Here is a 12,639-nt window from a genome sequence, read left to right on the forward strand (position 1 = left end):
AGAGGAGAAGGAAAAAGGAGAGTAGGATCACCCTGATTGATTTTCCTTTCTCCACTCTGTTAAGGGGTGCTGAGACCTGTTGTTGGAACCCGACTGCTACCCCACTTGAGAGAGACCTGCCATTGCTCTCAATGGATGTTTAGCCCAGGGCCAGCTGGCCTGTGTGGCTCAATACCAAGATGGCTGACTCACTTCCTAAATATAAAAGGGAGCTCAGGATTTATGCTTTCCCCAGGGCAAAGATCAATTGAAATCATTGAGGCAACATCTTGGGATGCAGTCTAATTTATTCAGAGTTTCACTGAAGGAAAACACCAACGGATTTTACCACCCCCATTCCGCCAATAACCTTTAACTATCATAGGAAGTTAAAGCCATGTGCCAGCATCATGAATAAAAACTGACCTTTTCCCGTGCTTTCTGCTTGGAAGCTGCATCCAGCCACTCCAGCTCATCCAATGTTTCAATAAATACTTCTCGAATTTTTTCAATTAAATCCCTTACCTGGAAAAATGGAAAATAATGTCCAATGAGAGACACTAACAGTAAACTCACAACTCAATCTCTTCAACAATCTCTTGCCACCTCTCGGTCATTGGGTTGTGGGTTCTACAGAGACCCGGGTGCACAATTCATGCTGGCACTGCAGTGACAATGATGAGGGAGTGTTGCACTGTCAGAGGTGCCCTCCTTTGGATGAAATGTTAAATTAAGGCCCCACTTGTTCTCTCAGGTGGACATGATGGGTGGGATTCTCTCAGCCCACGCCGGGTCGGAGAATCGCCAGGCCGGGTACAAATTGCGCTACGCCATCCCGATGTCGGTCCGCCGATTCTCTGGTGAGCGGAGAATCGACACCATTAGCGCAGGCGCGGACGGTGCAACGCCAGTTGGGGGTCGCTCTACGCGCCCCCCCCCCCGTCAATTCTCCGCCCGGGATGGACCGAATGGCCACAATAGAATCCGAGTCCTGCCGATGCTGTCCAAGTATGGTCTTACCCGGCGGGACCTCGCCATGCATCCTTTCGGGGGCAGCCTGGTGGGGGGGGGATGGTCCGACTCCGGGGGGACCCGACTCCGCTGTGGCCTGGCCCACGATCATGGCCTACCGATCAGGGGGCCGGCCTCACTGCTGGGGGCCTCCTTTGCACCGTGCCGGCCCCTGTAGCCCTACGCCATGTTGCGTCGGGGCCGGCGCGGAGAAGGAAGCCACTGCGCACGCACGCAATCACGCCGGTCGCAGTGCGAATGCACAGACCCGCGACGCCCATATAGCGCTGGTATCGGCAGCTGGATTTGATTTGATTTATTGTCACATGTATTGAAGTACAGTGAAAAGTATTTTACTGTGGCCAAGGGAACGTACACAGTACGTACATAGTAGACACAAGAATAATCAACAAGGAACATTGACAAATGGTACATCGACAAAACAGTGATTGGTTACAGTGTGGAACACGGGGCCAAACAAAGCAAATACATGAGCAAGAGCATCACAGGGCGTCGTGAATAGTGTTCTTACAGGGAACAGATCAGTCCGAGGGGGAGTCGTTGAGGAGTCTAGTAGCTGTGGGGAAGAAGCTGTTCCTATGTCTGGATGTGCGGGTCTTCAGACTTCTGTGCCTTCTGCCTGATGGAAGGGTCTGGAAGAAGGCAATGCCTGGGTGGGAGGGGTCTCTGATAATGCTGTCTGCCTTCCTGAGGCAGCAAGAGGTGTAGACAGAATCAATGTGAGGGTGGCAAATTTGTTTGATGCATTGGGCTGAGTTCACCACACTCTGCAGTTTCTTGTGATCTTGGGCCGAGCAGTTGCCATACCAAGCTGTGATGCAGCTGGATAGAATGTTTTCTATCGCACATCTGTAGAAGTTTGAGAGAGTCGATGCAGACATGCCAAATTTCTTTAGCTTCCGTAGGAAGTAGAGACATTGTTGGGCTTTCTTGACTGTTGCATCAACGTGAGTGGACCAGGACAGACTGTTGGTGATGGTGACCCCCAGGAACTTAAAGCTATCGACCATCTCCACTTCGGAGCCATTGATGCAGACGGGAGTGTGTGTCGTGCTGCGCTTCCTGAAATCTGTGATCAGTTCCTTGGTCTTTCCAACATTGAGAGAGAGGTTGTTTTCGGTACACCATGCAACCAAGTGATTTATCTCCCTCCTGTAGTCTGATTCGTCGTTGTTTGAGATGCGGCCCACCACAGTCATATCATCCGCAAACTTATAGATTGAGTTGGAGCGGCGTGGGTCGCTCCAGTGCCGTGCTGTCCTCCTGTAGGGCTCAGAATCACTGGTCCTGGGGGCCTGTTGACGCCGTCGTAAAACACAACGCCGTTTACAACAGCGTCAACATTTAGCCTCAGGATCAGAGAATCCCGCCCAATATATCCCACAGAACAACTGAAAGAAGAGCAGAGGATTTCTCCCAGTGTCCAGGTCAATATTAATCCCTTAACCAACATGACTGAAACAGACAATCAGGGCATTATTTCACCGCTGTTAGTGGGACCTTGGTGTGCAAATTGGCTGCAACATTTCCCAACATTTCAACAGTGATTACACTCCAAAAAGTACTTAATTGGCTGAAAGGCACTCTGTCAGTGTAAACCTCTCTTTCCTTTTCTAATACCAAGAAAGAAAGTATCAGGAGATTTACCTTGTTACCACCACATGGCCAGTTCAATCTTTAAAGTTCTGAGGCTGGAGTGGGTGAGAATCTGACATCTGGAACAGGTTTTCTGTGCCAGTACAGTTGATAGCAGTCACACCTCTGGGCCAGAATCCACAGAATTGCTACAGTGCAGGAGTAAGCCATTCAGCCCATTGCATTTGCACCCTTCCTGGGCTCACTCCCCCACCCGATCCTCGTAATCCCATAACCCCACCTAACCTGCACATCTTTGGACACTAAGAGGCAATTTAGCATGGCCAATCCACCTAACCTGCACATCTTTGGACACTAAGAGGCAATTTAGCATGGCCAATCCACCTAACCTGCACATCTTTGGACAGAAGCTTCAATTCACAGAGCAATTTGTGAACTTGAATTACATTCCCATACTGCATGGAGGGTGTGATGCATTGTTATAAATGTGTGCCAAAATTCACCGGCTGTTGCGATTCGCTTTTCTCCTGACAGCGCACCCCTGCCTGTAGAATTCCTGGTGGAATGGGGTGGCATCAATGGGAAGTCCCATTGACAAGCGGCAGGGTTATAGAATCCCGCTGCCAGTGAATGGTGTGCCACTGAGAAACGTGCAGCTGGGACACCGGAGAATCACGCCCGTGATGTTTTGGATGAGTCTTCAAATTGATACCCTGTCTGACAGTTCTGACCATTTCAGAGCAAGATGAACATTCATCTGATGGATGAACAGCTGGCACATTGCTTTACATTATAAGTTCTTGCATGCAGCAATTTGATGACTGATTTGGGAGTCACCCAGACCACTGCTGTTATTCTCACTCAGACAGTGCTGACAGAATATATACCAATTAAAATGGGACAGTTGAGAAGTTTGACACAATTTGCATCGTCCTCGAGAAAGGCTCACGAGTGAAACCTTGGGCGGGATTGTTATTCTTGCCAAAAAGAAAGGTTACTGACGGACATTGATTTGACATCGCCGTACCATTCTCTTTCTCTCGCCGGCAAATGCCTCTCTTACATAAAGTGCTCCTACTGCACTTTCCATTTGCTTGTTGGTGTAGCTGACACATTCTTGCCAACGAGCTTTTTCCTCACTTTTATCGTACAGTTCCTGTGGTAATGAAGGTTAATAAGGTTAGTTATGAGAGTAAAATATATATTCACAAAGATTGGTCCCTCCATTACAAAGTATGAGGTGGTTTAAAAGGATTCTACCATCACGATAAAACAATCGGTCTTACCCAACTTAATTATCTCAATTTATGATCACTATCAGTTATAACTCTGAATTACAACAAATGTCATTTGTGTATATGTAAAGGATTCATTTGGTAGCGTGCTTGCTTTTGGTAAGGTAGGTAATGGAATTGGAATTGCACAAGTATTTAAGATGGTTACATAGGGTACTGGGTGACACTGTAGCACAGTGGTTAGCACTGTTGCTTCACTGCTCCATGGTTCCAGGTTCGATTCCCGGCTTGGATCACTGTCTGTGCGGGGTCTGCACATTCTCCCCGTGTGTCGTGGGTTTCCTCCGGGTGCTCCGGTTTCCTCTCACAGTCGAAAGATGTGCAGGTTAGGTGGATTGGCCAGGCTAAATTGCCCTTAGTGTCCAAAAAGGTTAGGTGGGGTTACGGGGATAGGGTGGAGGTGTGGGCTTAAGTGGAGTGCTCTTTCCAAGGGCCGATGCAGACTCGATGGGCCGAATGGCCTCCTTTTGCACTGAAAATTCTATGATTCCATGATTCTATGACTTCAGTGAAGTACTGAAAGAGATCTGCCTTGTCGGAGATGCCTTTTTATATATTAAGTGTTAAGCAAGAGCCCTACACTCAGGTGAACGTTAAAGATCTCTTGTTCCTATTTGAAGTTGGATTCTCAAGGTATCCTGGTCTTTCTTAACAAATGCACTAGAAAACGTACAAGCTGATTATTCAACCCAATGAAACATACAGGGTTCGGATTAGTGGGGTGTTTAATTATTTAAGTGTTTTCAAATCTCTTGAGACCAAAATATGCACTTATGATAGCCGAAGAATGGTTGTTATTGGTCTCAGTCAATGAGAGCTTCAGATAATGTCCCTCTTACCAGTATTTTAGTGGAGTCACTGAGCTGTTTATGTAAGACGGATGAAACTTCTATTAGAATAATGGACAGAGAAACACCACACTTTAAAAATTCAGCTATTGATATCACCAAGAATTATTCTGATAATTATTGGCACCAAAATTCCACAGGATATCAACTACAAAGATGGGCAATGCCATATATTCCATATGTTTCAGATGGATCAGGAATCATCATCCAGTGATTTCCTGTAAATTGTGAGAGAGGTTAGGGCTGGTCGGAAATGAAGGGTAGAGGGTTAATGTTAAATGTATAATCTACATCATTAGTGATGCAATATCAAGGATAACAAAGCCGGGAGAAAAATAATTCTATGTTGAGTCTACCCTGTGAATAGTTAGTATAATGTTCAATAAAAGTTAGAGACCCAGATCCTCCATTCTCCAGAGGGCGGAATGCCGGAGATAACCTGGGATTGCACAGAATTTCCCAGCAAGTTTCAACTTTCAATGGGCAATTACCCTGTGTCTCGAACCCTCTAAAACTCTGATTTAAAGTCAGAGGCTTTGGACGGTTTGAACCTACTTAGCAGAATAGTTACCCAGGAAAATTCAGAAAGATTAAAACCAGTTCCAACTCGTGGGTACAGCTTTCGTTCAAACATGAGCAAAAGAGCTGAATTCAAGAGGTGAGGTGAGAGTGACTACCTTTGACATAAAGGCAGCATTTGATTAAGTGTTGCATCAAGGAGCCCAAGCTAAACTGGAGTCAATGGGAATCAGGGGGGAAACTCTCCATTAGTTGGAGTCATGCACTAGCTCAGAGGAAGAAGATTGTGGTTGTTAGAGGTCAATCATCTCAATCCCAGGACATCATTCAGAGGTTCCTCAGGATAGTGTCCCAGGCGCAACCATCTTCAGCTGCTTCAATGACCTTCCCTCCATCATAAGATTGGAAGTGGGGATGTTCACTGATTGCACAATGCTCAGCTCATTTGTGACTGAAACAGTCCAGGCTGTTTGCAACAAGGCCTGGACAATGATCAGTCTTGGGCTGATAAGTGCATCTCACAAGTGCCAAACAATGGCCATAATCAACAAGAGAGATTCTAACCATCTGCCCTCGACATTCAATGGCATTACCATTGCTGAATCATCCACCATCTACCCCTGGGGATTACCATTGACCAGAAACTGACTGGACTAGCCATATAAATGCTGAAGCGACAAGCGCAGGTCAGATACTGGGAATTCTGCAGTGAGTAACTCATCTCTTGACTCCCACTGTCCACCATCTACAATGCACAAGTCAGGAATGTGAACGAATACTGTCCATTTGCTTGGATGAGTGCAGCTCCAACAACATTCAAGAAGTTTAATACCATCCAGGACAAAGCAGCCCACTTGATCAGCACCCCATTCTTCACCTCCACACAGTGGCAGCAGTACAACACCATACAAGATGGATGGAAGGGATTCATCAAGGCTGCTTCAACGGCGCCTCGCAAACACATGTTGTCTACCACCTAGAAGAACAAGGGTTGCATGGAAACACCACCAGCTGCAAGTTCCCCTCCAATTCACAAACCTCCCTGCCTTGGAAATATATCGCCGTTCCTTTCCTGTTGTTGGGTCAAAATGCTGGGACTCCCTCTCCAACAGCAATGTGACTCACCACTACCTTCTCGAGAGCAAACAGGGATGGGCAATAAATGCTGGCCTAGCCAGCAACGTCCAAGAATTAAAATATAAACTATACTACTAAACCCACCTGACCATCCTCCCCACCTCTGATTATCTCATCTGATAACCTCCCCTTCCTCTAACTACCCCCAACTACCCTCCCAACTCCCTGATTAACCCCCGACTACCTCTCATCCCCCCAAACACCGTCCAAACCGCCAAACCCTCGACTAATAGCCCTGTTGGTTCAATGTTGCTTATTCAAGGTACAGTGTGCAGCAAGATAATAAGACTTGAGGCATAGCATTCTTTTATCTGATTGCAATTTTAATTATCAGGGTAGTGATATGCCATCGATAAACACATGACGAGTGATGAACGTAACTGAGGCTTTAACACACTAAACAGCAAGCCTCCTGGCCTCTGATCCTGAACTGGATCGGAGGTGGAGACTAGCCACCTTTATACATGAGCCCGAGGGGAGGAGCCACAGGTGGAGCCAGCCGGGACAAGGCATGTAACAACACAATACAATGCAATACAGTGGTTTACCACATTCACCCCCTGTTAAAAAAAAAAAAGAGTCCAGCGGGGGTGAAGTGGTCTTACAGGTCAAGTCTGTCGGGGGCCCTGATCTTCCGCCGTGATCGCCTCAGTCCCGGCTGTGGTGTGGGCACCGATGTCGAGACCTGCGCGTCTGGGAGTGTGTTGTCCTATTCTTCACCCAGTTGTTGAGACAGTGGAGGGGGGGGGGGGGGGGGGGGGGGGTTGGCTGCGGTGGTGATGGTCACCGGTGAGGCTGCGGGTGTCAGTTCTTGAGGTAGGTGGGTAGAGGTGGGGGAAGACGGTGTAGGGTCGGGGGTGGTGGTGATGGTCACTGGGGAACCTGCAGGTGCCAAATCCCGCAGGGAGACTGTGTTCTGTCGCCCGTCCTGATGTGCCACGTAGGCATATTGTGGATTGGCATGGAGGAGCATGACCTTCTCGACGAGGGGGTCTGATTCTTGGCTCCTCGCAAGCTTCCGGAGGAGGACAGGCCCTGGGACTACCAGCCAGGACGGGAGCGAGACTCCGGAGGTGGACTTCCTGGGGAAGGCAAACATACGCTCGTGAGGAGTCTCGTTGGTGGCTGTACACAGGAGCGACCGGATGGAGTGGAGCGCATCGGAGAGGACCTCCCGCCAGTGGGGGACTGGGAGACTTCCAGACCATAGGGCCAGGAGGACGGCCTTCCAGACCGTCGCGTTCTCCCTCTCCACCTGTCCGTTTCCCTGGGGTTGTAGCTGGTCGTCCTGCTGGAGGCGATGCCCTTGCTAAGTAGGAACTGATGCAACTCGTCGCTCATGAAGGAGGATCCCCGATCACTATGGATGTAGGTGGGGAACCCGAACAAGGTGAAAAGACTGTGCAAGGCCTTGATGGCGGTGGCAGAGGTCATGTCAGGGCATGGGATGGCAAAGGGGAATCTTGAGTACTCGTCAACAATGTTGAGGAAGTGCACGTTACGATCCATGGAGGGGAGGGCCCTTTGAAATCGATGCTGAGGTGCTCAAAGCGACGGGAGGTCTTTACCAGGTGTGCTCTGTCTGGCCGAAAGAAGTGCGGCTTGCACTCCGCGCAGACCTGGCAATCCCTGGTCACGGTCCTGACCGCCTCGATGGAGTAAGGCAGGTTGCGAGCCTTGATGAAGTGAAAAAAACGGGTGACCCCCGGGTGACAGAAGTCATTGTGGAGGGCCCGGAGTCGGTCTACTTGTGCGCTGGCACAGGTACCGCGGGATAGGGCATCTGGAGGCTCATTGAGCTTCCCAGGTCGATACAAGATATTGTAGTTGTAGGTGGAGAGCTCGATCCTCCACCTCAGAATCTTGTCATTCTTGATTTTGTCCTGCTGTGTGTTATTGAACATGAAGGCAACCGACCGTTGGTCAGTGAGGAGAGTGAATCGCCTGCCGGCCTCCAATGTCGCACAGCTTCTACAATGGCTTGGGCTTCCTTTTCGATGGAGGAGTGTCGAATTTCGGAGGCATGGAGGGTATGGGAGAAGAAAGCCACGGGCATGCCCGCCTGGTTGAGTGTAGCGGCCAGAGCAAAGTCCGACGCACCGCTCAGCACCTGGAATGGGATGGACTAGTCCACAGCGTCGCGGCTTTGGCAATATCTGCCTTGATGCGATTGAAGGCCAGTCGGGCCTCAGCCGTCAGGGGAAAACTGGTGGATTTGATAAGTGGACGGGCCTTGTCCGCATATTTAGGGAACCACTGGGCGTAGTAAGAGAAGAGCCCCAGGCATCTCTTCAGGGCCTTGGGGCAATGGGGGAGGGGGAGTTCCAGGCGGGGGCCCTAGGACGCCGTGTTCCACGATGTAGCCGAGGATGGCTAGGCGGGTTGTGCGGAAAACGCATTTTTCCTTATTGTAAGTGAAGTTCAGGAGCTTTGCGGTGTGGAGAAAGTGCCGGAGCTATTCGTCATGGTCATGCTGGTCATGGCCGCAGATGGTGACATTGTCTAAGTACGGGAACGTGGCCCGCAGCCCGTACTGGTCAACCATTCGGTCCATTACTCCGCGCAGACTTGGCAGTCCCTGGTCATGGCCCTGACCTCCTTGGTGGAGTAGGGCAAGTTGCAGGCCTTGATGAATTGGAGAAGCCGGGTGACCCCCGAGTGACAGGGGTCATTGTGGATGGCCCGGAGCCGGTCATCTTGCGCGCTGGCGAATGTGCCGCGGGTTAGGGCATCTGAGGGCTCGTTGAGTTTCCACGGACGATACACAATATCATAATTATAGGTGGAGAGTTCGATTCTCCACCTCAAGATTTTATCATTCTTGATCTTGCCCCGCTGTGTGTTGTTGAACATAAAGGCTACCGATCATTGGTCGGTGACGAGGGTGCAGCCAGGTAGTGCCTCCAATGCCGCACAGTTTCCACAATGGCTTTAGCTTCTTTTTCAACCGAGGAGTGCCGAATCTCGGAGGCGTTGGGGTACGGGAAAAAAAGGCCACGGCCTGCCTGCCTGGTTAAGGGTAGCGGCCAGAACGACATCTGGCGCGTCGCTCTCCACCTGGAAGGGGATGGACTCGTCCACCGCATGCAAAGCGGCCTTGGTAACGTCTGCCTTGATGCGGCTGAAGGCCAGGCGGCCTCAGTCTTCAGGGGGTAGACGGTGGTTTTAATAAGTGGCTTTGCCCGCATAGTTGGGGACCCACTGGGCATAGTATGAAAAGAACCCGAGGCGTCTTTTCAGGGCCTTCGGGCAGTGGGGGAGGGGGAGTTGCAGGAGGGGGCGCATGCGGTCGGGCCCTAGGACTCCGTTTTCCACGACATAGCCGAGGATGGCCAGTCGGGTTGTGCGGAAAACGCATTTATCCTTGTTGTAGGTGAGATTGAGGGCTTGGGCGGTTTGGAGGAACTTCTGAAGGTTTGCGTGTGGTCCTGCTGTTCATGGCCGCAGATTGTGACGTTATCCACGTACGGAAACATGGCCCGCAGCCCGTACTGGTCCACCATTCGGTCCATCGTTCTTTGGAAGACCGAAACCCCATTGGTGACGCCGAAGGGAACCCTGAGGAAGTGGAAGAGGCGGCCGTCTGCCTCAAAGGCCGTGTAGTTGCGGTGTTCTGAGTGGATTGGGAGCTGGTGGTATGCGGACTTCAGATCTACCGTGGAGAAAACCTGGTAGTGTGCAATCTGATTCATCATGTCCGCTATCCGGTAAAGGGGGTACGCATCGAGTTGCATGTACCGATTTATGGTCTGGCTGTAGTCTACAACCATCCGGTTCTTTACCCCGGTCCTGACGACACCACTTGGGCTCTCCAGGGGCTATTACTGGCCTCGATGATCCCCTCCCTCTGGAGCCGCTGGACCTCTGACTTGATAAAAGTCCTGTCCTGGATACTGTACCGCCTGCTCCTGGTGGCGACGGGTTTACAGTCGGCGGTGAGGTTCACGAAGAGCGAGGGAGGGGTGTCCTTAAGGGTCGCGAGGCTACATATGGTGAGAGGGGGTAGGGGCCCGCTGAACTTCAGGGTCAGATTCCTGAGGTTGCACTGGAAGTCCAGTCCTAACAGGAGAGGAGCGCAGAGATGGGGGAGGACATAGAGTTTAAAATCGGCGCACTCGGCGCCCTGTATCGGCAGGTTCGCGGCACAGTACCCCCGGATCTGCACTGAATGTGATCCGGAAGCAAGGGAGATTGTTTGGGATGCGGGGAAATCTGGAGAGAACAGCGCCTTAACGTGTCTGGGTGTATGAAGCTCTCCGTGCTCCCAGAATCAAACAGACAGGGTGTTTCATGCCCATTGACCTGTACAGTCATCATCGAGTTCCTGAGGTGCTTGGGCCGTGACTGGTCGAGGATGACAGCGCGAGCTGCGGGTAGCCGGCGTGGTCGGAGGTAGCGGAGTGGTCCCAAGATGAGGGCCCCCGTCGGTTGCACGTGTCGGGCAGCGTTGAAGATGGCGGCCAAGATGGCAGCCCCCATGAGTCGCACATAGCGGGCTGGGTTGAAGATGGCAGCCAAGATGGCGGCCCCCATGAGTCGCACATAGCGGGCTGGGTTGAAGATGGCAGCCAAGATGGCGGCCCCCATGAGTCGCACGTGTCAGGTAGGGTTAAAGATGGCGGTCCCCACGGGTAGCACGGGGCAGATGACGCGTCAGAAGGGGCGGTACCGGCAGGCACGCAGCCACGCTGCGGGGTCTGCGGGCCTGTGAGTAGTGAGCCAGGCCTGTGATTTAGGAGCTTTGGATCTGGCCAGGCAGACTTTGGCAAAGTGCCCTTTCTTGCCGTAGTCGCTACAGGTCGCGTTCCGAGCCGGGCAGCGCTGCCTGAGGTGCGGGTTCTGGCCGCAGAAATAGCAGGGCAGCGCCCCGGGTTGTGCGGGCAGCCGCGCGGCACAGGCCTGGGACACCCTCTGGTCCGGTGTCCACGAGGGGGTCGCGTGGTCGGAGGGGAAAGCATTGAGGCTCTGGAAAGCTACTACTAAGGAGGTGGATAGTTTTACCGCCTCTTCTAGGTCGAGGGCGCCCTTTTCAAGCAGGCGCTGTCTGACATAGCTGGACCGGACTATCTATGAAATCTATGAAATCTTTGTCTGGTTCTTTCATCTCTTGTTCCAGGGAAGGCTTGTCTAGTTCCCCCAAGGCTTTATAATTCATCTCTTTAAAGACGAGTTGTAGATCTGTGCAAGCTTTTTTACTTTTGAATGAATGTTCTTGATTGTGAATCACATACAAAGTTTCCTCCACTGTGCTGGAATTTAGCAATCAAATTGACTATCAGCTGAATGCCTCCTGGACCAATGGAGGTTTATGGTTGATCACTGGTGTTTGTCTGGTTTTAGCCACTTTTCTGTGTCTGACGGAATTGAAACTTCTGCTCCAGTGTCTAATTTGACGTTTGCTGACTATAATGTCTGCGCTCTTGAATACCTTCAATTTCTTCAGTGGTATCTGATCTTGACTTTTTTTCTTTTAGTTGTTTTGCAATGAGGTGTTTGCTCAATCAAACTGATTTAAAATGGCTTCCTTGCAGGAATGACACTCCACATGTTTGGCGGGCATTTGTGGTGAATGTATTACTGCTACCATTCACCATTGTATTGCATTACATTGTATTGTATTATGTTGACGCCCTTGTGGGCTCCGCCTGTGGCTCCGCCCCCTCGGGGGAGGTATGTAGAAATTCAGCCTGTAGGCAGCACTCAGTACGGAGCAGTCACAGGCAGGCACAGATCTAGCTGATTAAAACCACTGTTCACTTCAACTCTCCGTCTCATGTGAATTGAAGCCTCCCTCAAACCTGGAACGCGACCCACCGGCAGCTGAAGCCAAAGGAATCTTTTCGCACCGGCTCCGCTGTTTTGAGGCCTACGTCGCCGCCTCCTCTTCGCCCGCCATCACAGAGGCTCATAAACTGAGTCTCCTCCACGCCCGGGTGAGCCACCGAATCTCCGTATTTATCGAGGAAGCGACCACGTACGCAGACAGGGTCGCGATTCTGAAAAGACACTATGTGAGGCCAGTGAACGAAGTGTTCGCGCGGCATCTCCTCACCACTCGTCGTCAATGCCCCGGAGAATCGCTGGAGGAATACCTTCGCTCGAAACTGAAATTACAAGGACATCACGGCCTCGCAGCATATGGAACTCACCTATGTGGCTGGAGTCCGGTCCAGCTATGTCAGACATAGCCACAGACTATTCAAACCTTCTGTCATGATATCCACATTAACATC

General features: G+C 50.9%; 1 protein-coding gene across 3 annotated transcripts in view; it reads right to left on the reverse strand.

Annotated features, from left to right (window-relative positions):
* Positions 1–12,639, reverse strand: part of mmel1 (membrane metallo-endopeptidase-like 1) — a 243,318-nt gene that overhangs the window by 102,629 nt on the left and 128,050 nt on the right. For 2 of the 3 annotated variants that reach the window (XM_072478005.1, XM_072478004.1), the window contains exons 13-14: positions 3,635–3,763; positions 406–504 (exon numbers count right to left, since the gene is read on the reverse strand). In XM_072478005.1, coding sequence (XP_072334106.1) covers positions 406–504; positions 3,635–3,763 — 228 coding nt within the window. The remainder of the gene's footprint in view (positions 1–405; positions 505–3,634; positions 3,764–12,639) is intronic. The other variant, XM_072478006.1, reaches the window with a different exon arrangement.

This window comes from Scyliorhinus torazame, chromosome 16 (genome assembly GCF_047496885.1).
Source record: "Scyliorhinus torazame isolate Kashiwa2021f chromosome 16, sScyTor2.1, whole genome shotgun sequence".
NCBI lineage: Eukaryota > Metazoa > Chordata > Chondrichthyes > Carcharhiniformes > Scyliorhinidae > Scyliorhinus > Scyliorhinus torazame.